The sequence below is a fragment of the Silurus meridionalis genome, chromosome 17 (genome assembly GCF_014805685.1).
Source record: "Silurus meridionalis isolate SWU-2019-XX chromosome 17, ASM1480568v1, whole genome shotgun sequence".
Lineage (NCBI taxonomy): Eukaryota > Metazoa > Chordata > Actinopteri > Siluriformes > Siluridae > Silurus > Silurus meridionalis.
Genome location: NC_060900.1, coordinates 5,674,038 through 5,699,158, shown reverse-complemented (window position 1 = coordinate 5,699,158; position 25,121 = coordinate 5,674,038). Strand labels below are relative to the sequence as shown.

At 38.7% G+C, this 25,121-nt stretch overlaps 1 protein-coding gene across 6 annotated transcripts in view; it reads right to left on the bottom strand.

Annotated features, from left to right (window-relative positions):
* iqsec2b (IQ motif and Sec7 domain ArfGEF 2b) overlaps positions 1 to 25,121 on the bottom strand; it is a 60,073-nt gene that overhangs the window by 4,605 nt on the left and 30,347 nt on the right. For 2 of the 6 annotated variants that reach the window (XM_046871696.1, XM_046871695.1), the window contains exons 3-14: positions 7,608 to 7,890; positions 7,080 to 7,397; positions 4,500 to 5,524; positions 4,065 to 4,226; positions 3,762 to 3,884; positions 3,486 to 3,652; positions 3,177 to 3,316; positions 2,354 to 2,479; positions 2,152 to 2,251; positions 1,901 to 2,062; positions 989 to 1,186; positions 173 to 243 (exon numbers count right to left, since the gene is read on the bottom strand). In XM_046871696.1, coding sequence (XP_046727652.1) covers positions 173 to 243; positions 989 to 1,186; positions 1,901 to 2,062; positions 2,152 to 2,251; positions 2,354 to 2,479; positions 3,177 to 3,316; positions 3,486 to 3,652; positions 3,762 to 3,884; positions 4,065 to 4,226; positions 4,500 to 5,524; positions 7,080 to 7,397; positions 7,608 to 7,890 — 2,875 coding nt within the window. Of the gene's footprint in view, positions 1 to 172; positions 244 to 988; positions 1,187 to 1,900; positions 2,063 to 2,151; positions 2,252 to 2,353; positions 2,480 to 3,176; positions 3,317 to 3,485; positions 3,653 to 3,761; positions 3,885 to 4,064; positions 4,227 to 4,499; positions 5,525 to 7,079; positions 7,398 to 7,607; positions 7,891 to 8,258; positions 9,032 to 25,121 lie in introns of those variants that run through there. The other 4 variants (XM_046871699.1, XM_046871700.1, XM_046871698.1 and 1 more) reach the window with 3 other exon arrangements.

The window sequence follows — 25,121 nt, the reverse complement described above, 5'->3', positions numbered from 1 at the left end:
GACACATGCGAGGCTTAGCTGCATGTTTTTTTTTTGTTAGTTTTTTTGTTTTCTTTTTTTTTGGAGGGGAGGGGGGGGTGTCCAAGGAGGGGTTCTTAGAGCAGACATGCGAGGTGAGTGAGGTGGTCACTTTAGTGATGGATTTGTTTGGGGGAAAGCTAAAGATACAGACCTCTGCTCCACTCAGACTTACTTCCATTGTACTGTCAAGGGAACCAACGCTGTTTCTGCGACCGCGTTTCCCTGCATCCAATTAGGACATGTCAAGGGCCTTCACAAGCAGTGTGTACTTGTATTCTTGTATGTGTGTGTGTACACATGTAAATGTGAATGCGATGCCGTTTACTTGTGTTCATGTTGTCTTACTATTAAAATTCTAGGGGCGTTCAAGTCAAACTGTTACTTTTGAGTTTGTAAAATAAAAGAAACAAATTTCAAGGAGTCGAATCTTCACCTATTTTTCGACATACCAGATGTGACATACTACACTTATCCAAGTGTTTAACTAATGCCTGAAAAGATTTGGCATAAAAAGATTTATCAGTATGCCTGAACCATCGTGGAACAGGCTGCTTCACTTCGTCATCAGGGAACCACCATGACAATCCTGAGATCGTCACTGACGGACATACGGCCATCTTTAAAACGTTTAGACCATTCAAATGTCTTACTGTGGCATAGCATCTCATCACTGTACTGCACTTAAAGTCATTTACGCAATTGTTCACAAGAAAATTTATCACCACACGCTGTTCCATGCGCGCACTAACACTGTTGCTTGCTATGCTGATTACCATGTTTCTGGACTGGGCCGCCTATCAGTAATAGGACACACTAGCCACTACCGTATAGTTCTGGCACCCTAGCATCGATTTTATACCTGTAACATTGAAAGTCCCGGTTTGAACGCCCCTCGTAAATAGTATATGAATGATTTACGGTTCCACATATTTGTTTGTAACCATGTATGTATTTGTGTGTTTCCCACCTGAATCGGACAGGTCCCTAAGTGAGGAGCTGAGAGCAGTGCGTTTCAGGCCTTCACTGGGTGAATAATTATCGTCTAAACTTGATCTTCCAATGCTGCCATTCACTACTTCATTTTTGACTCCGCCCACACCTCCACCCACCACACTGCTGTTAAGAAGGCTGGGCCGCATCACACCTTTTTGCTTCTCAAGCTCCGCTGCGGACAAAAGAACAGCCTATATAAAACGCTGTGATAGTAAAGATGTTTAATACAACACTGATTACTGATTTGCCATTTAATCTGTTGTTAATAAAAGTGCCCCCAGAAAGTATTCTGCAATATCAAATGTAGTACAATAGGATTTTGTAGAATGTAGTAGAATGGTGACTTTTTACAGAAATAAAATTGGAGAATTTCTTTTCATTGGTATGTATTCAACCCTTGCCCCAAGTCAATGCTTATTGCACTGTCCAGTAAATGAATTCCAGCTTTGGTTTGTCTCCATGAGCTTTCAAAATGTTGGCACTTGTATTAGCATAGCAAATTCTGTTTTCCACATTAGCTTTTAAAAAAGGCCATCAGTAATTAGTCCAGATTATTTATTATTTATTGGTCACTAATCTTTTAAATTTATTTTGCATAACAGTTCAGTCGTTTTAAAAGCTTGGGTAAATCTGCTGATATCTCTTGCTGGTTCACCAGTGGACCATACTATGTGAGTCTATATGACTCATATAAGGCTCAATATTTCTATAATATCTGATTAAAATAGGACTACTGAATTTGACAGACAGGGTGACTGCATTATGTGACTATTCCTATAGTATTTTGTAGCTACGCCTGTATTAAAAAAGTCTTGTTTTAACATCTTAGTGTAACGCTCACCCACAAAACTTCTGCCAATTTACCAACAGAGGGAGCTGTACTCACATTCAACCCTGTACTTCTCCATCTCCTGCACCTCGGCAATGCTCTCTCTCAGGTCACTGATGAAGCGTGTGCGGTCCGGCTGACTGGGCGCATTGAACACGATTAGCACCTTGCGTTCACCACCTGGGATCGCTGACGTCAGCCTGACGCCGTGAGGGTAGTCTAAGGAGGAAATAAAACACCTTTTCACCTACACTATCATTTTGATGTCCTTAAAGTAAAAACTACAAATACATATGTGCAGATCTTACAGGAGTTTTGGAACATGTGAACTTGCATCTCCACCAGTGGGAATGACTGCCGAAAACTGTACGTCACCGATGTTTTCTTCTTCTGGAAGATCTTCGTTACCTGTCAGATGTCAAACACGTAAATGGGCAGAGTAAGCCCTAACGTTCGGGTGAGGAAAAGTAATGAGTCAGCTGATGTTGTATTATAAGTTGTCAAGCTTACCACCAACAGGTCGTTGAAGAGGAACACCTCTCTCTGATGTACACCAGTGCGCTGTGGTCGGTTGGGGTCAGGGACCTCGTAAAGTTGGCAGCAGCACACCAGCCTGCGGTGGGACAGGGACAGGACCTGCAGAACAAGCAGAGTGTAACAGGTTCAGCAACAGAGGAGAAAAGGCAAATCTAAACAAATGATTTAAAAGGCATGATCTAAAAGTGGTCAAGCTTTCACTTTCTCATATAGATTGTGGAAGAAAGTTCCAAAGATTAGAAGCAGCTCAGCTAAATGCTCTCGACCCCATAGTGACTAAACGAACAGAAGGTACAACAATGGAAACCGATGTAGAAGATCTAAGAGTACGTTTCAGGATTTAAATATGAAGCAAATCAGAGACATACGAGAGTGTAAGATTATGAAGAGCTTTAAAAGTGAGAAGCAGAATCTTGTACACTGCTCGATATTTAACATGAAGCCAGTGTAGAATATAGAAGTTTGATGGAGGAGGTTGTAGTAATTATACGGGCAGCTGAGTTCTGAAGTAGTTTGTGAGGTAACACAAACAGAAGAGAGTTACAATAATCAATGCACGATGTAACTAAAGCCTGTACAAGAACAGCTTTGGAATTGAATGTAAGGAATGGACGAAGGCATCTGATGTTCCATGGGTGGAAGTACGCAGACCGAGTAATATTGTTTACATTTTTTTTTAAGACAAAGTGCTTTCCTTAACTCATTATTAAATGAGTATTAAATCAGTAACTTTGACAGTGGTAGTTAAATTTTATTTACATCATGACAAATAGAAGAAAATGGAACATTTACACACCGGTTTCTTGCCCACAATGACTCTCTCCACAGCCTGGACTTGGGAGACATGGTCATCATTGGTCCTCAGTTCCCACTTCTGAATGCGCTGGTAGATCCCCACCAGCAGGTCACGTGGTATATCTTGTCCATTATCGACTCCTGAAGAACACGCCACTTAATGTTAGAACTGACACTGTCAACATTTATTCTTTGATTTTTTTCCCTTATTATACGCTGAAATAAGCTGAATATAAATATAATACACAAGATCAATATATATTATGCGTCTATAGTATATGTGTGTGTGCACAAATGCCAAAAATGTCACCTCGCAGGTTCTTAATGAAATCATCTAACTTCATCTTCCTGTCTGGTTTGACGCTTGGGCTGTACATGTCTGTATTAAGGAGGATTATGGCAAAAGCCAGAATGAAGATAGTATCAGGGTTCTGGAACTGGCGCACCAATGCAGGGTTACACACACAGTAGCGCTGACTAAAAGAGAAGAGAGAATGATTTTGAAATATTTTACTTAAATCAAGCGCTAAAAGTGAAGTCCATATTTATTAATGCAGAAACAGATGCACAAAAAACACACACATACCTAAAAGCCTCAATGAGGCGTTCCACTTTTTGGGCCTCTCCTTGCACCTTGATCTGGGCTTGAAACTTCCTTAGAGCGTCATCTAGGTCCATTCCGGAGAAGTCCATCTCATCAACCACACAACTGAAAGCAAATAAACGACATGGATGAATTATTTTTCTCCTTTATTTTTCAGTCTCACTGTAAATGTTTGAAAATCAACAATGCATTTGGCACACGACACTATCAAGTTTATCCTTATATCCTTTGGTTTATTTGCTATTAATTATGTTAATGCATATTTTCTGCAGAACATTTACTGACTCTAGTACATCCTTGTTGAACTGCTTCTGTCGGTTGCCCAGGAACTCCCCGATCATCTGTCGGCTTAGACCCTTTCGTTCTAGGATAAAGCGAGCAATGCCAACGGGGGTGTCTGACACAAAGCCACGCTCTATCAGGTATTGGATGCCCTTCTCTGGTTTCCTGAAAAAAAAAGAACCAGAGACCACTATATTAGGATACAACTTGTAAAAAAAACTATTAAAAATATATATTTTTTTTAAAGCCATTAAGGCATTTTAGTTTAAAGTGTGTAATAATTAATTATTTGCCAGAAATATTAATAATATAAATCTCTGAAATTGCATTTTAAAGCTTTTAGAATTTATGCTTCTAGTGGACTTGAAAGTGTAATCCTGTCAATTCTGTTGTACTGAAATCCCTAAAAGCCCCAAAGTTTTTGTCTATTTTGCTCACTTGTTAAACAGGTTCAGCCCGATGCGATACTGCCTTCTCTGTGCCACATCATTGTTGAAAGCAGGAGAGTCCCAGCTGTGCCGGCTCTCCCTCTGGTACGTCTGCTTGCCTAGAGGTGGCAGTGGTTCCCGCAGGCTGTCCCTGGACGATGAGCCCGAGCTGCAATTAATGGTCTCGTTGGAGTTTGTGGTGGAGTTTAGTGAGTCATTATCGCCATCTGAGCAACACTGCTGATCCAAGCCCCCAGAGGGCAGCTGTGGGGAAGAGGAGGACGAGAGCGGTGTAGTGGGGGGCTGCTGTGGGGATGAAGAAGATGATGGAGTGTCAGGATACTGGTGATGATGGTGGTGGTGATGGTGGTGGTGGTGGTGAGTCACGTGGTGCGGGATCTGTGTTGCTATTGGGCGGCTAGCTGGACGTGCTTGGCCTTGTGCTTTGGCATTGGGATTGTGCTTTAACGTGCCCTGAGGGGAACCCCCACTTGAGTCCTGTTCATACACCAGCTGACGCCCGAGGGAACCACGGTCTGAGCGGTCGCTCATGTCCACAGAGCTGTCGCTGGGTGGCTCGATTGTTAGGAGAGGCAAATGTGCCCCTCGAAGGCGGTAATCTCTGCATTCTGTACATGGTGTGCTGCGCCGGCTGTTACTGCTGCCCCCTCCCTCTGTGTCCCTACTGTCTTCTCGTCCACCAACCCCACCGGTCATACCCCCCCAAAATTCAGTGTCTGTACTGCTTGGTGCCCGGTCCAGAGAGAGAGGTGATGAGGGCAAACCATCATCCATGTAGAGTGTGACATCACTGTATGATGTAGCCGTGCTATCCTCGTGCATGCTCAGACCACCTCCTGTGCTGCCTCGCTCCCGCTCACCCAGTCCCCGCCGGAGAGATGGGTGGCTGTTGCTGCTCCAGATGCATTCACCAAAGTCATCTACAGCAGCACTATCCCCGAGGCCGTCCTGGGAGTCTTCTCTTCCTGGACGGCATGCTAGAGCATCATCAATGGAATCCGCCAGGGACTTTACCTGAAAGTTCAAACAAAAATGCATCAGTTGGACCAATTTTGAAACTTTAAAGCTTTACTTATGCAAATGCACCATTATATGGATATTATCTCTGAAAATGCATTCTTTAAGATTTGATTGCAACCTACAACCAGAGCAATTAGAGACAAGTGATGGAGTGTAATGAAGTAAATGTAATTTAAGTAGCTTTTTCACGTATCTGTAATATACTGGAGTATTAACTTCACTACATTTCAAAGTCCATTACTTTTTGCTTAACTACAATTTAGGAAATCAGTCGTTCCTTTTTATTTATGAGAGGAAAGCCACCAATCAGGGTAGAGCCTGCTCTGTTTATAACTTGTTCTGATTGCTACTTGGTGGTATCTATTTTACATGAAATTACAGTTCAGCGTTAGTTTAACATTAAGTAGAAAATCTTTAGAGGAACAAATGGTGGAAGAAACTCCTGACACAAACTTACCACAACACCCGTGGTCTTTTTTGCAAGATTATTTTTTTAAGTAGTTGAAAAAAAGATTTTTGGGCTCATCAGGGCTGGCACTAGCTATAGGTAGACAATTGCCTATGGCCTCAGGATTGGATGGGGGCCTCCATAACTCTAAAGAACCTATACACTAGTTCATCAACCAAAATAGGCAGCATAAGATAATGCTCTTTATCCATTGCCTATAAATAACTGTCACTTACCTGAAGTGGAACCAGTTAATTTCACCATCTATATCATCCCTCGGCGATTGCTAAGCGAGAAGCTAAACAGGCACGTAAAGTAACCACAGCTATGTGAGCTGCCAACATGTATTTTTGATTATAAATTATTACTAAAATAAACAGAGCCTTATTCTGCCGAATCGCAACAGCACCATTTGAAGATGGATTGTTATTTGCAGCCAGAGTTCAGAAGAAAGCGAGTGCTGTGACGACTTTAAAAATACTAAAGAAAAATTCTAAATTTGTAAATAAAAACAGCAATGGTAGATGCTGGATAAAAATGGATACTTTACCCTCATTTTACTGTACAGAGTTGGCAAAAATGTTCACTATTCCAAATAGTTGGAAAGTGTGTTACTGTAAATAAATGACTAAACACATTACTAAAAGTTCTGGGTGATTCAGCCAGTGTGCCATTGCGATTCAGGGTTTACCTTTCATACCTTTTTTCTTTCCTTTTCTTTTTTAGTGTTGACCTTAGTTAAAATGTTACATGTCTAGAACTGGCTCTGGGGCTCATGATCATTTAAAAAAATATCACTCCTTTTTTTTGCCTCATTAACATCATTCTATTAATAGATTGGTGTGCTAAGAATACCATTAGAGTCTTTTTACATAAGCTGAGTTGATTAAGCAAAGAGTCTTGCGACAAAAATGATAATAGGAACATTATAGCCATAATAATTCATAGTATTTTGGATACTTTTACTCAAATCAAAGTTTAAAGAGAGCACTTTCACTTTTACTGGAGTAATATTGTACTGAGTACATGGTTTGAGAACTTCGTCCACCACTGTTAGAGACTTTAACACAATTCCTGTTGCTGATGTTTTAGTATTCCCACCTGTTTAGAGAAGGAGTCCTCTAAATGGGTATATTCTGTTTGGGCAGGTGAATCTGGCTCCAGGTCAGGTGAATGCGGAGGGCCAATGCCGGGACTGTGGCAGGTCTGAGGCTGTGCCTGAGGCTGGCGGTCGTCAAATGAATACTGCATACGCATGTTGGACAGGATGATACGCCGCGTCATGCGGCTCTCCGAAGCTGAGCTGCGCAGGCGCTCAAAGTTCTTGTTCATACGGTACTGACGGAAGGCAGTCTGGATGGTACGTGCTGCTCGTCTGCTTAGAAAGTAGCCACCGTATTTCCTCTCCAGCATCTCCACCTTTAAAATGCAATGGGATTAGTCAGTTCTAAGTTAATCAGACCTCTTAAGATCAGCTTAGAGTGCTTTAGAAGAGTTCACAAGCATTCACAAATCTGAAAGTTAATTCCAGACAGAGTTTGACCTTTAAAGTAGTGCAGGAGGTCTGGAGAATTCTTCCATTGTGGTTTTAAACTAGAAATGCTTAGCATGCTATTCTAGCTGCTCTACCTTCTTGTCCTGGAGATCAGTTGAGAGCTCATAGCTGTCAGACAGAGCTTTGCACCTCTTGTTCTCCTCCTCCTCCTGTTTGCGTAAGGCCAGACTAGCTGGCTGGTTACGGGTGCGCTGAGCCCAGGTGAGGCACGCTGGGCTTGGGGGTCCCACAACCGGCCCACGGGGGCCTGAGGGGCCACAGCTTCCTTCCCGGTAGCAGTCAGAGCGTTGCTGGTAAGGAGCTTTATTGGTGTCTGAGAAGGGGTTGGACTCTGAAGCCCGAGTCTCATCATCAACACTGCATTTGGAAAAAGACAGAGAATGCAAAAGCACATTTTAAAAGTGAAACCCTGCATGAGATAAAAATCACCAAACAAAGCAATTCAGCATGCTGATGTTCATTTTCCACAACTTTGCATTTTTATAACTAGATAATCAGAGACTCTTGAGGGCTGTCAGAATAGATGAACAATGCCTGTTAAAGCTCTACAAATAATAAAGACTTACCTGCTTATTTTATATGTGTTTTTTCCCCCTCAATTTCATTGTCATGCAGCTTGTCTACACTTGTTCACATTATATAATTTCATTTACGGTTTATTTAGCCTCTTAGAGTGTACGTCAAATAACATTTTTATGCCCCTAAACAGCTCTAAACAGACTTACTTGTAGGCTCTAGCCCCCAGGAGCATGTCTCTTATCCTGCTGGGTAGCATTGATGAATTCATTCATACATACACACAGTATATACATACACAGATCCAGACAGTGGCAAAAACAGAGCACAAAATCGCCACTGCTTGCTATATGATTAGTTCATCTACAACTGCACAGTGCAAAAGCTACATACAATGTATACGACAAAATCTAACTCAAAAATTCCACTTATCTAAAAATAATGAGTGTGCATAGGCAGTCACCGTTTCCCCTGGTGCCGCTGCCAATGTCAGGGTTGCAAAAGGAAACATTTCAGCATGTGACTACAGGGAGTGACATTTATTTTAAGCAATGTGGAGCCAAAAGCCTGCTGAAGACTGTATAATTTTGACTTGTGATATATTTTAAATAGCACTTGTCCATGTCCAGTATTCCATTATGCTTTTATATACACCAATAAATATTCTAAAAGACAGCATAGCAGGTTTCCACATTTAATCACTAGTACTAAACACCAGACCAAGAATACAAGAACAATAACCTTGTGCGTTACTACAGAAAAGCATAAAGGAAGGAATAATAGATAAGGAACGTTCTACATAATAACTAGAGATGTTAACTTACTATACTCCATTAGACAGACAAACACACACATGCACACACATACACACACGTCCATTTAGTGAGCAAGCCCACAGCTTCCCTCAATGAAATCCCAGGTTCAGTAATCCATTAGCTCTACAAGTTCGTAGCTCCGGATCAACTCAGCTGTTATGAAGAAAGTCACCACCACCTGGTCACATGTCCACGATCCTCCCTTCCTCCCCCACTTCCTTTCTCCCATACTCACTCCCTCCCTGTTGCCTTCTGGCTATTCCAATTACAAGAAGTGCACTGGAGCAATGTGTACACATAATTGCCTAAGTTCGACTAAAAGGTTTTCCTTTGCACGCTTCAGTGTGATTTAGTCTCATTATAGAGAAAAGAAAATACCTTTTTACAGTTTACAAAGTACACTGAGGAATTTATGTGGAGGAAAAATAGTAAAAATAGCAATACAATAATTGAAAGTAAGAAAGTAAGGTTGTTTGAAGCATATACAGTATGTTATACTGTCCTATTATCATTCTATTTTTTTGCCCATTTGCTGTTTGCCTTTTTTCTGTGTTTATCTATCCAGAGTTAATGTGGCTTCCTGTGTTTGTGAGGTGTTAATGGACTAGTGACCGGCTGGCAGGAAGTGTGAGTGGCTGTTCCGGCCATGGCTGCCTGGCTCGCCTTTGACATATATACATAAATCTCGCTCAGCACTGAACGTTTGACCTACTTATTTTTTTGGCTGTTCCATATACTATACAAACATATTGGGACATCTGACTTTGTTCCAAACTTTTAGCACAAAGTTGAAGACACACAACTGTATAGAATGTATTTGGATGTGGTAGAACCAAATTTTCCCTTCACTTGAATTATGAATCCCAAACATGTTCCAGCATGATAATGCTTCTGTGCTCAAAGCCAGCTCCATGAACATATAGTTTATATGGGTTGCCAGTGGTGGGCGGTCAGGGCCAGCAAAGCCTTCTCTACTGGCCTAAACACAATCAGAAGCACTGACCTACATTTACAATCTAAATTCTAACATTTGCTCCATGAAATTGTATTAATTTATTCCCAACAGTTTATTCTCTTCATTTCGTGTTTCTCTTGGCTGCACTGCTTCCAGTACGTGTATGTGGATTTCAGATTTTTTGTCCAATCAGATTTCAGCCTATGTGCTGCCATGTCAATCTAATCTGCCCAGGGCCTTCAGATTCAGTAGTGCTGGCCGATGTACCTTAGACTATATTAGCAATGGGTCTGTTTCTTTAACCAATCAGATTTCAAATTCGCCTCACAGGGCCAGTAAGCTGGCCCAGAATAGCGTCAGCTATACGTTTGCGTCCTCTGATTATTCAGAGTGAAACTGTTACAGCCAAGTTCAACTAGCAAAACACATCTGTAGTGATCTGCATACATTAATACATCAGAGCTAGACTTTTTTATGCCCACAATGGCTGACGTAGGAAGAGAAATTGATTTGGTCTCAGACTAGAAAGCTAGACATCGTGAGGAGGTCGGCCAAACTCGAAGCTAGCTAGCTTATCTCAGCCCTGGAAATGGTTTGTTTACCACTTCGAGACCAGCAATTATGAGCGGTACCACTGGCTAACAGCCTCTGTGGAGCGCTGCAAATTATGAGTCTGCATCTCTGGTAAGTAGGTTGTATTTTATTTAAATATTTAATGTTTTTTTCATGTTATTTGACAAATATTGATTCTGAACTGCTACAGATGATGTAGGTGCACAGTTGCGGTTGTAGTGTAGAGGTTTGGAGCTTGCTTTTGTAAAAATGGTATTCACCTTCCATATGCGAAATTTCTCTCTCTCTGTAATGCCATGCGTTGTTATATTGCGTTTTTGTATAGTATTGATGGTTTCTTTAATTGTGACATGATAGTGGTGGTATTAAGAGGTGGATTAAGTCGGGTGAGTCTCCACTGAAGGCCCAGATATCAAATGCACGGCCCGCCACTGTGGGTTGGAGTGGAAGATCTTGTACGCTCTGCAGTAGAGCTCTGACTTCAACCCTTTTTGGGATTAATTGGAACACTGACTGCACCACAGGGCTCCTCAACTTACATCAGTACATGGCTTTGTGGATGAATGAGCACAAATCTCCACAAGCACACTCCAAAATCTAGTGGAACATCTTCTCAAAGGAGTGGGAACTAAATGTGGAATGGGACTTTTAAAAAGCAGGTGCAAACAAACTTTTGTTCATATAGTGTAGATGCATATTGCTGCTGTGTACCTGTACCTGTGTACTATGCAATGACAGTAAAATTGCATGTATCTATTCTGCCCTTTTCTGGAGACTAAATTTAACAAGCTGAGCCTCATCAATGATCCTGGTAACACTGGTCTACAAAGAGAAAGCCTCAGAAATGAAAGTAGCTAAATTTTTCAGAATTGGTCATCCATAAAGGAAAATTAAGTTGAGTGTTAATTGGTTCCATTTTAAAGGTACAGATTCAGTCCAAAATTGCACCAAAATTAAGAAGGTGGGGTATTCGCTTATGCTTCATAACCTTTCTGCAAAATGTGATATAGCAATAAAAATAATGCCACACCAATCATTATACATTTTATCTTTTTATTGATAGAACTAACATAACTTTGCATTTATTTATTACATTTTTTTAAAATGTAAAATCTTTATGCTTTTTTCATGAAAAACTGACCAAATTATGTTTTTTTTTCCAGACTATTAAGATACAAACTTAAAATGATACAGTTTTAAACCATCCCTGGAGAGATTCCAGCAGTAATCTGCTAGCATGGACGGACTCAATTTCCTTGGTATCTTTTCTTCATGCCTGAGATATCCTGGTAGAATCTCTCCCCATGCTCATCACTCACTGCCACACAGTTCAAAGCGAAATAGTCTAAATGCGAATGTAAGGACTTAGCCAATGACGAATATAAGTTTCACTTGTAACCTAACAATAACGAAGGGCCCAACTTTTGTCCAAATCCCCTATTTTGCATCCAAAATGTAGGTGGTATGCTTTTTTTTTTTTACTACTGCCGTCATACTGCACTTTTGAGATGCAAATGTATCTGCATTGTTTACAAATTTTCGAGCCATTTTGGTTTCTAAGGGAAAATATCATGTGACTGTTCCCTGGTAATGTCTTTCACAAGCCACCAAATGTAACCGTATGTATGCATGTAAATGTATGATGCTAAGATCTGTCTAAAGCAAAATTTACTCTGCAATAAAATACCAATCAATTACTTTAATAAAATGAAGATAAATGTATACACTTTTATATGGTAAATTTTCATTGTTCTACTGTAAAGTGTAGAGAAATTACAAGGCATCATGGTTATTAGACACCACCCTCCCTTGTAGGCAAATATACTTGCTTGTGTATAGATAATTATACATTTTTATCTAGAAAACTTTAGCCAATGAGCTATCATCTGTTTGTTAATTCATCTAATCAAAATGATGTAAGGTCGACAATTTCCCAAAAGCTGTAGACCAGTGTAATTAACATGTAATCATCAGTGACATTCAAAATTTATTTTGTAATGAAATTCAAACTCTACCCTCGATATTTGATCGATTTTCTCTTATTTGTCACTCTTTTGGTAAACTACCAGATGATAGAGATACAGGGTGGTGTTGAACTTCCTTACTCTGTTCCTGCGCAGTGCAGCAGTGATTGAGTTTTTCAGTCTCACCTCCTCATAATTTTTACACTCAAACAGTTCAATCCTCATTTTTAGAAAGTATGATAATAAGTCCCTAACCTCTGTCCAAGCCTCTGATGTTCCTCAGTGCAGCTGCATCACAGAGCTGCATCGCATTCCTTCACTCTGACTCATCTCTCATCTCTCATGATTAGAAAATACCAACTTCTATTGAAAGTTTAAATGTTTAAGGAAGTTTGTCACTTTCAGGAGACGAGATGTCCCTGTAATGCTAGGAACACAATGTGTGACAAGTTCGACCTTGTCGGGGTGGTTAATGAAAGTACAAAAAAGAAACGAAAAAAAAAAAAAAAGCAGAAAGGAGTTCGGGGGTTAAGGAGAGATGTGAGTGTAGGTGTAGTGTTATTTAGCTGTGTTAATAAACAAATCAAAAGACATTCATCATAAAGTAAAGATGCTTGTGTGGGTGTGTGTACTCGTCACACCTTCTCTTTTTCGCTACCTGTTTTATTCCTCTGTTCCTGCCACACTCCCAGACCACCCACACACACACACACACACACACACACACACACACACACACACACACACACACACACACACACAGAGGGGAGAGGAGGAATCCGAGTTGCTTAGAGACAGTTGCTGTGAGACCAGTGTGGGAGGAGAGACAGTCCTTCGAGAAAGAGAAAAGATGGAGTTGCTATGGTTACCAAGGTTTTTTTTTGTTTTTGTTTTTTTACAGAGAGCCTTTCTACATGAGTTTGCGAGTTGTGAAAAATGATTTACAGTGTTCTGTTACAGCAGTGTTCTATTACAGCAGGAGTCAAGTTACAATGAGTACCATACACTGTATGATTTACCATACTGTACAGTATGACTTCTGGTATCGCAGCTTTTTGGTATAGAATATAACTGGTTTATCAATAAACAAAGAATAAACAAAACCCTGCAAGTGAACCAGCATTCAAAACACCAAGAAGCTGCATTGTAGCAGTTCTGCAGTTATTTACATAATCCCTTACTATTTTTTTTACTCAAATTAAATTATTTAAAGAAAGATCACTCCCCATATGTAGATAGTTTTCTCTTTTTTCCTTCTCTGTTCTGTCGATATTTCTGATGAGCATTTGTCCACTAAAGATAAATGTAATGTGTATATATGGGTGTGTACTGATATGTCTGTATTAATGTATGTGTTTCTATACAAGTGTTTCCAGTTATATAATGTCTGACGTACATCTGATGAAAATGTAGTTTATTTTTCCGTTTTCTTTTCACTTTGTCCCAAAGCCAGTATGTGTTTAGTGTCAGCAGGTGTATCAGGTGTTCTGTTGGTGCTCTTGCTTTTATTCTGAAGACAAATCAGACCAAACCAATCCTCTGAACTGATTCAAACTATTTATCTTTTGTAAGGCTGTAGTGCTTCCTTAAGTGTGCCACATCCTTCAGCCTGGACCTCGTAAAACTCCATGAACCCCTCAGGCCACACTGCATAATAGATAACAGGTAAAATGATGCTGGTTCTGTCCCATAGGAGATCAAAAATTTTTTTTTTCTTCATTAGATGTTGTTAAATGTAAGGAAAATCATAAAATATGTGACAAAAATTTTAAAGGTGGTTCAAATTTACCATTTTGTCCTTATGTACTACATTATCAACTGCAGGACCCATTCTAACCATAGATTTTAGTGACATTTACACCATTTGGCAGACACTTTTATACCGAACGACTTACAATTATCTTATTTATACAAATGAGCAGCTGTGGGTTAAGGGCCTAGCAGAGGCAGCTTGGTGGTGCTGCGATCTGAACTCATGACCCTCTGATCAGAAGTCCACCATCTTAACCGCTGAACTACAACCTCCTTAAATGGAGATAGGCGGGTATTTAAGCCTTATTTTTTTATTTAAATATTAGGAAAAAATATTTCAACACTACATCATATCATATCATTATATCACTATATTACACAGACGAGCTTATCATTTGTAAGCTGATGAGAGATAAGCAAATCATAATCACCAGCATGAACCGAAGAACGGCACAAGTCTATTTTCGTAGCGTTCATTTGACCTGTTTCCTGTTTGTAAACATGTTCATGCATGCCGGAGAGGCAGAAAGCCAGCCTGGTTTCTTGATTATTATACATAAAATGTTTCCGATGTACTGTTGACAATCATGATAAAAAAGTTATTCTGTACATAATGAAATTTCTTTGGCTTGGTGTATTATGATTTTTTTCTGAACAGCTACATAATTTAGGCAGACTAGAAAAAAGTAAACAAGGTTAAAGAATACTTGTTGCAGGACCTTGGACCACTCATCCATGCATAACCCTTTTATATGCCTGGCCTTTGTACTTTTGGTGTGATTGTAGAGATTTGTGCTCATTCAGCCACAAGAGTGTTAGTAAAGTATGATGTAGGGTGAGGATCCTTGGGTGCAATCAGCGCTCAATTCATCCCAAAGGTGTTAAACAGGTTGAGTTCAGATATCTATAGAGGCCAATCAAGATCTTCCACTTCAAAGCATGTAAAGCATATCTTGATGGAACTGGCTTTGTGCACAGGGACATTGTCATGCTGGAACAGATTTGGTTCTGCCAGTTCAAGTGAAGGGAAAATATAATGCTACAGCATCCAAAGATATTTTATACAACTGTATGCCTCCAACTCTGTGGTAAAAGTTTGATGAAGAAATACATGCTACTGAAATTCAACCTAATGAATGTAAACATGAGGTTTGCAAACCTTTTACTTTCACTTTTTTCCTTCAAGCATTAATAAGTGCTAGAAGGAATGTTAAGAACATTTGTTATAACCTGCTCGACAAGTTCTTTGAAAACAGTGCTCTTTAATATCAACTAGACATTTAACTGAATAACTAAAGACTGAGTGTCAAATCAAGGGTCACTGCGACTAACCCTAGTGCGAAAAGCTATGATGATGCAGACGAGCTGTGAGGTGAATATCACAAAACACACTGTCTGAGCAACAGCGCAAGTTCACAGACAGACACGCCAAGCATTCGGATGATGTGTCATCGCAGTTTTTTCTTTGTTTCTTCTGCCAAGTTATGCAAGAGCAAGCAGGATGGCTAAAATTAGCCCATTTTTTAACGAATGCTTCACACAGAGACGAGCTGTGGGAATGGGAACAGGCTGTGTACGTCCAAACACTGGGCCCACAAACAAAGGATAGAGATCAGTTAGATGTGAGAGCGGAAAGCCAATATGGGAATTGAAGAGAACCGCAAACAAATTAGGGAGGATATCAAGTTGCTTTATACTTGACAGCTCATATGCTGTAGATGAAAAGGTGGCTCAAAAGCTAACTTTATATATGAATACAATTTGACAGCGGCATCACTCATTAAATCTAGATGTAAACAAACAGAATTACCCTTGAGTATAAAGTAAAACAAAATATTTTTTTCTGAGTGCCAATAAAGTCCTACAAAACAGATAAGATGTTGGTGCTTCGAATATAATGTTTAAAGTAAAATGTCAATGTGCCACTACAGAAAATCTGTTGTTGTTGATTGCTCAAAACTGATTGGTCTTAAGACAGTAAACAAAAGATGAAGCCTGGAGTGTTTGTCAGCATAGGTCATCTTCAGGACAGAAAAGTTTGTGCTTTCTGGCAAACATATGCTGCATTTTGAGAGGGAGATAAATAAAAAAAAAAGAGAGGCTGGTGAAGGCATGGCAGATTTCTGAGGTGATAATGTGAGTAAGAGCAGGAAGTAACTTGTCTCTCAGACATTCCAGTACATTAAATCTATATAATGTACATTAAAAAAAGGTTAACTATGAACCTCTTGGCAAATCAATGTGGCATTAATGGAATAATACATTCATGACTATACTTTTATACACAATTAATGCAATTTTCAGGTTTTCACTGATTTCCACAGACCGTGGAATTGTTATTAAAAAATACGTAATGCCAGAAAATGAACCATAACAAGAACTCCTTTATGACCATCCACCAAGCAACAATGATTCACCACCATATTTAACGTTTCAGGCACTATAGTTTGTTTCCATAATAGTTTACTAATGGATTTTACAATATGACAAATGACATATTTCCATCTCAGTCAAAAGCAACAATATTTGGTAATAGACTATATCTAGGTTTCTCCAAATGATGAAAAGAAAAATGTATAAATGTTCATAATTTTATACCAAATGATTCTGGAGTTCAATGTATATTGAGGTCAATAGAAAGTAGATTTTTGCCATTTAATACTTAAGCTACAAATATACATTATATGGAAATAATGATTTTTGAACATCCTATTCCACATTTAGTCTCCATTTGCTGTTATAATAACCTCCACTCTTCTGGAAAGATGTTTCACTAGTTTGTGAAGGGTGCTTGTTGAGATTTGTAATTATTCAGCTACAAGGATGTTAAAAAAAGTTAGGTACTGATGTAGGGTGAGGAGGCCTGGGGTGCAGTCAGCATTCCAATTCATCCCAAGGATGTTCAGCAGGGTTGAGGCCAGTGGTCTATAGCGGACATCTCAAGATCTTCCGGTCCAACCCATGTATATGATTTCTTCATGGAGCTTTCTTTGCGTACAGGGACATTTTCATGCTGGAACAAGTTTATGTCTTCTAGTTCAAATGAAAGGAAAATTCAATTCTTCTCTAGTTTGGGGCAGGAACCACATATGGCTGGAAATGTCTCCCAAAATTTTTGCCAATATATTTTAAGTGTGATCACTCTAATCTCTTTACTGTCAATTTGTTATACTGCACCATTTAATTATCTGTTTATTGTGTAAAACAGAACCAATTTGGACGCAACTCAGCAGTAGCTTGAGGTAAAGCGGATTATTCTGTAAGTTTAACACATGCTGTTTAAGAGAATAGTGAATACACATGTCAGCAAAACCATCAAGTACAAACCTACACACTTTAACTACAAAAGCTACACCCACTGATTATCACATTTTAACCTTTACTGCACTCCTTTAATATCTTTTTCACTGGTGTCGTAAACACAGACTACAGCCAACTTTAGTCAAGGGCTTGGTCTCAGTGTCAACATAATGCAACACACACACACACGCACACACACACACACACACGCACACACACACACACACACACACACACACACACACACACACGTGTTCAGGAAGTAGGATTAAAATAAAACCACGGAATCTTTTCCAAATAAACAATAAAGCCTTCATATGATGCTATAAAAAGTCTTAGAGCCAAGACATGTTTTACTGACACTAAACCCGAGCACACTAATTTACTAAAAGATGCACTTTGATAAAAACAACACCTGAAGGTGGCTGCATTATAGTGGGATACATAAACAAACTTCAGTGTTTTCCTTGAGTGACAGTGACAAAGTTTATAAGTTGAAGTTTATAATAAAAGTAAAACTTACCGTCATGTTGAGTTACCAAGAGTCATTCAGATCAGACTGATGTTTCGGGGCAAACATATGTACTCACACTTGCACACCTTACACAACCAAATGTTTGAAATTCCTAGGATATTGTTGGCTGTGCAAGTCTAAAGAAAACCGACACACCCCACAGACTGAAATAGATATAAAGAGAGAAAGATGGTCAAGACTGTAAGTCTGAAATGTGCCTTTTCTTTTCCTGAGTTCAGACAGGAATAGTGTGTGTGTGCCAGTCAAGAGGTGGAGCCAAACTTACCCAGCTCACATATCATTACAAAGATATGTTAGGTATTAATTACAGCTCATTTGTGTGTGTCTAAGTGTGGGCTTTTAAAGGCTTTTAAAGTTGGGCTTTTAAAATTGCGAGAAAAAAAAGAAAAAAAAGAAAAAAAAAGAAAATACGTTCAAATTGCTTTATTTCAGCACTGTAGATTCACACAATGGTGTTTTTGTTTGTCTTTCCTAAAATACAATAATCTCTGTTGCATAAGTTATGAATCCTGCAGCAACCCAAATCACATTTAGTTTAACCACCTTTTTCTTCAGAAACCAACACGTGCCTCTATTGCCTAGAAATGCTGGAACATCTGGCAGCAGTGCATAAAAGCATGCAGATACAGGTCAAGAGCTTTAGTTAATGTTCACATTAAACATCAGATTAGGGAAAAACTGTGAACTCAGGGACTTGGTTGTTGGGGCCAGATTAACTGGTCTGAGTATTTCAGAAACTGCTGATCTCCTCGGACTTTCACACAAGAATATCCAGAATTTTGCACACAGAATGGCGAGAAAAAAAACACACACCTTGCTGATGAGAAAGGAGAACGGTCGAAATAGATCAAGCTCACAAAAGGCCCAAATCACACATAACTGCGCAACCTGCTAAACCTTGAAGAGGAGGATATACAGTATAACAGTAAGGCTTCACTGTTCATAGCTTCACTGAATCTATTCAGGCAAAGATTGGAAAAACAACACCTCAACTTTTCATTTGGGAATATCAGAAAATACACAATGAAATTAGATAAAAGTTTCTCAAAAGTTTCTTGTAATCCATTCAGATTTCTGTTATTGTAGCAACTATTTATCGTATTCTAGAAACTATTATTGTTGAAAGGTGTAAATAATTCTGGAGCAAGCAACAAACTTTTTAAGGCCTAACCCTTAAAAAGATATATATCTTTATATATATATATATATATCTCCTAAAGGGGTGGCGGAAATCCAAACCCTGAACTGGGCTGAACTGGGACAGTGTACTATTATGTGGTTGAGTTGAAGTTCTCCTTTAATTTAAATTCATTGAAAAGGCATAATGTAATTATTTTTTATATTTTTGGTATGTAGGTTTGGTTCAGTTACTGCAGTTTATATGTTATTGTTCACACTGGGCAAAACTGTGCTGACATTTAAATAGCAATAAAATAATATCAGTTCAAGGTAGTGCTACATTTTGACACTTTTACTGTATAACAGTGACACTCTATTACAGAAAAAAAAAGCTCTACCATCAAATTAACAGATTATTCTACAATTCAATGAGTTACACAACATTAAGTAAAATACCCATGTAATCCTTGGGAAACCATGTGACTCGAATAAATCCAATATTTTGTCATTTATTTGTTTTAAAAAGCTGTAGTTTGTGACTCAGCAACACTTTTAATCAGCAATATTGAGGAGAATGTTTACAAATGGACCCAGACACAGAATCAAATAAGTACAAATTCAAACTTTCATGTCAATTGTAAATCAGATTCTGACAATGAAAAAAACTGCTTCATGTAAAGTTCCATCAATAAATAAAAGGCGATACAGATATTATTTTATAGTTGATGTATAAATACACACCCAAGACATATTCTGAAGCACGCTGCAGAAACACTTCCTTGGGTTTCTGAATGAAATGATTAGTACTGAGATAATAACAGTAGGTTGTCATTTATAGATAGAGATTAGATCTAATCAGGATAGTCAGGGAGAGTTCTTGGTTGTAAACTGACCAGAAAAATAAAACTAGAAACGTATCATAATAAGGACAGTGACCACGTGTTACTGTTGTTTGCTCCTATAAAAGAAAAATACAGCTTTACATGTAGATTACTTCCAGTGTATTATTATCATTATTATTATTATTATTATTATTATTAATATTATTATTATCGTCATCTACAATATCTCACAAAAGTGAGTACACAGATCACATTTCATCAACCATTTTAGTATATCTTTTTAAGGGACAATACTATAGAAATAAAACTTGTATATATTTTAGAGTAGTCAATGCGCAGCTTGTATAGCAGTACAGATTTACTGTCATCTAAAAATAACCTTAACATACAGCCATTATTGTCTGAATAACTGGCAACAAAAGTGAGTACACCCTAAGTGAACATGTCAAAACTGTGTCCAAAGTGTCAATATTTTGTGTGAGCACCATTGTTATCTAGCACTGCCTTAATCCTTCTGGGTATGGAATTCACCAGAACTGCACAGGTTTTTTCTGGGATCCTCTTCCACTCCTCCATAATGACATCAAGGAGCTGCTGGATGTTAGACACATGGTGCTTCTCCACCTTCTGCATGAGGATGCTCCACAGGTGCTTAATAGGGTTCAGGTCTGGAGACATACTCAGCCACTACAACACATTCACCTTCAGCTTCCTCAGCAAGGTAGTTGTCATCTTGGTGGTGTGATTGGGGTCATTATTATATTGGAAAACTGTTTTTTCCCAAATACCCAAGTTTCTGAAGGGAGGGCATCATGTTCTGCTTCTGAATGTACGTTAGAATCCATGTTTCCCTCAATGAACCTAGGAACCAATCCCCAGTACTAGCAGCACTCGTGCAGCCCCAGACCATGATGCTACCACCACCATGCTTGACTTTAGGCAAGACACAATTTTCTTGGTACTTCTCACCAGAGTGTCACCATACATGCTGGACACCATCTGAGCCAAGTTTATCGTAGTCTCATCAGACAACAAGACATGGTTCCAATAATTCATGCTCTTGAACAGGTTGTTCAAACTGATTGAGAGCTTTCTTGTAAGGCAGCTTCAGAAAAGGCTTCCTTCTGGGACAATGGCTATGCAAACCAACTTGTTGCAGTGTGTGTGTGTATAGTCTGAGCACTAACAAGTGGACCTTCTGCTGCTGCAACTTCTAAAGCAATGCTGGCAGTGTTTTTAAAGCCAGCCTCTGCACCTGATGCACAGCACAAGGACTCAACTTTTTTGATGGACTCTTGCGAGGTTTGTTCAGAGTGGAACCCATCTTGGAAAACCTCTGCATGACCCTGGCCACTGTACTGTAACTCAGTTTCAGGGTGTTACTGATCTTTTAGGCCATCTTTGTGGAGAGCAACAATTCTAATTCTTAAATCCTCATAGTGTCTTTGTCATGAGATGCCATGTTGAACATCCAGTGGTCAGTGTGATAGAATTGTACAGAAAGTACCAAATTTTAACTGTTCTAATACAAGATACACACATTTGTATGGTCCTGTCAAGCAGATAAAAACATGAACATGAATAGGACATGTGGCTTTGTGTGGTTAAATGACATACAGCTGCATTAAACAGACATTTAACAGACATTACTGCTATATAAGCTGCAAATTGATGACTAATAATTATATCCAAGGTTCATTTCTATAGTATTGTCCCTTAAGAAGATCTACTAAAACAGTTGCTGAAATGTGAGGGGTGTAATCACATTTTGTGAGATACTATATGTATTAAATAGAGCTTAGTTCCTATTTTATTAAATTCATATATATATATTTTATTGACATTCTTTGTTTAATCATGTTTTGTGCCTTGGAATATAAAACCCAGTCAACCTGCAGTCTGAACTGCAGTCCTTACCTTAGTCTTGCAATGTTGACGCAAGACTGTGTTACAGCATTGCTCATGCTTAATATCCATGACAAAAAGCTATGAATACATCCAAATCTTTAGGGCAATATAAATTTACAGACCAGATACACATTCTCTCTTCAAATACAGTTAAGTATCATCATTTGACGTAAAGATTTTCCAGTCTACAAATGAGTCTGCAAATTGTAATGTAAAAACACTGAGGGGAAAAAAAAAGTCCTGTCATGTTGCATCCATAATGAAGTTTACCGGTAGGAGGGACTACTGCAGCCAGAGCCAGTGCAACAGAATTGGTGCAAAGAGTTTCTGTCCACCTCCTCTTCCTCCTCTCTACTCACCAAGGTGAAAAGAATAATGAGAAACAGAGAGAGACAGAGACAGATAGAGAACATTCATATTACATGGAAACATGGAAGACATTAATATCATGGAAAATAGAACATAATGAACATTAAACAGAGTGACAATGATGTCAACACATTTCTCAAACAAGTGAAAATATTTAGCCTGCAATAAAGGAAAATCACACTTGCATTTGGCCACTAGATGTCAGACTTGAAACATTACAGTATCTCTGAGGTCAGCGAATATTTGAACAGCTTACCTTCTTGAACTGATGAAAACATTAATTTCTAAGCAACACTACTAGAAATATGCTATATGCTAATAGGCTTTATGAATAAAATGCATTGAGACACCTGACTTTTCAGTCGTATATGTGGTTCATCTTCTGTTAAAGGCTTGCAACTGTATAGAATGCCTTTAGATGCAGTATCATTCCATTTTCCCTTTACTTGAACTAGGACCCAAACCTGTTCCAGCATGACAATTAATATATAGTTTACATTGGTTGGCGTGGAAGATCTTGAGTGGCCTGCTATAAAGCTCTGACCTCAACCCTATTGAACACCTTTAGGATGAATTTCAACTCCTCACCTACATCAATACCTGCATATACAAAAGCCCCTCTCCCTGAATGAGTGCAAATCTCCACAAGCACAACTTTAAAATCTAGTGAAGTATCTTTTCAGAAAAGTGGCAGTTATTTAACAGCAAATGGGGACTATATGTGAGAATGTTTAAACAGCCCACACAATTCTTGGTCAGGTGTTCACAAACCTTTGTCCATATGATGTGTGTATATTCTGAAGGTAAACTAAATATTACTATACATACTATATATCATTTTATATTATACCACAATGCTGATCAGCAGCTCCGACATTTCTGGCTTCATGGGAAATCACAGGTTTTTAATTAATGCAATCGTTCTGATGCAATAATGGTTTTATAAGAATAATCGTTTCTATAGAAACGACCGATTCACATTGACTTTTGTTTTGCCATACACTACCTATAATTGAAATGAACAGAACATGATGGTATCTAAAGAGGTGTGTGTAAAAGTTGATATGGTGTGGTTTCCTATGATGTTTATTTAAGATGAAGGGAAGAAATCTCGTGCAATTACGTCTTATCTTTAAGACTTAAATAAATAGTGAAAGCAGAAAAGATTGTAGCTGATATAATAGTTTTGCAGTCACTGTCAATAAAAATTAAATAAAAAATATATTATATGATGTTATATGAAATGATATGGTATTATATCACATTTTATTACATTATAATAGCACATAAATTTACAGTGCTTTTCTCACTAATCAGAGATTTCCACACTGGATTGTAAATGACAGCTAATGAGACAGCATTTTTTCTTTTCCTCTATCTCCTCTCCCAGGGTTGTGCTAATGTGTGTGCTATTCTGGTGCACATTTTTCAGTCCAGACATATCATGTCAGTGAGCAGGTAGAGAGCATTATGGTAATGTTATCACTTACTTTCTCCCCTACTGTCTCTTAAACTGTGTTTGTTTGTTTGAAGGAGGTGGCTTGAGGAAAGATGGAGGGAGAAGTGTGGGAACTGATAGAATTTAAAATAAAAGCAGTAGCAATCGGAAATGATTAGTGGAAATTGAGTAGCGTTCACCTTTTTTCCTTTGCACATGTTTTCTGTAGGTGAACAATTCACTTTATCTGTATCTGCAGTAAACTACTCTGTAAACTCTGGTTTAATGCGAGGCTAGTTTAAAAAGCAACATTAACTCCATATTTGTTGCGTTGCTTTATGTGTAATGTGTGTCTGGAAAAAAACTGAACACGGGAGAACAGACTATGGTTGAGGCAGGGTAAACCTAGTAGCCCTTACCTTGATTTAACAGTGGTGAGAGAGACGGGAGGCTTCGGCCTACAAGGTCTGGAGGGGCAGCAGAACTGATGATGACCGTAGCTATGAGTGCTCAGATGGTTGTTGACACAGGAGTCGAAAGAGCGATGAATGAGTGTGGAGAGACTTGGAAATGAGTGTAGTCTGATAGAGAAAGGGAGAACGATGGGAGACAATTGGAGTGAGGGACAGAAATGGAGATCAAATTAAAAGCCCAGACAGCAATAACAAGCAGATGACAAAAGAGCACATAAAAAGATGCAAGTTTGTCATGGAATGTTGCTCATTGTAAGTAAAAATCATACATGAAGACATTCTCAAAACACACTGATCCATTACTCAGGCAAGAACCAGGCTATAAAACTAACTGAAACTAATGTGTGTTTTATCTGGGCAGCAAATCTGGAATATATGAGACCATAATATTACTTTGTTTTATTAATGCAGACATACTGCAGCAAAAATATGTAATGATGGTCCTGTTCTTGTATAACTGTGCATAGTTAATATCAGGGCCGTTATAATTAATTGATTGAAGTCCCTAACTTGCAAGTGAAGTTGTATAATGAAGAGACACAAAGCAAAACTCACATGGCATGAGGGGCCATGTGTCAGCTGTGTGGAATCATTTCACAATAAATGTGAAGGAAAATACATCACCATGGCATCGCAAGTATTCACTCAAGCATGAAAAGCAACAGGACTGCCTATTTAATAGCACCGTGATTGTGATGTGTCCATTAACAAAAGATCATTTCTAATCCACAGATTCCACTGATGGCAGTTTTCATAGCTGACGTTTTTACTGAAGGCTAATGGGAACTCTGAAAGGGCATTATATGCTTTATTTTGATAAAGCCTTTTTTTAATGTCTGTTTTTAAAGTCTTTTTCATTGTGCAGTGTTTTTTAAATTTATTTTTTTATATATGTGTTATTGGCATGGTTCTTTAGGCGAATGAGGACACAGGAATCCCACTTGGGTATGGACCGAAACAACCCAAAACAGAACAAAACCAAGTGAGCAATTAGACATAAAATTGACACTGATTCATCCCCACCCAAAA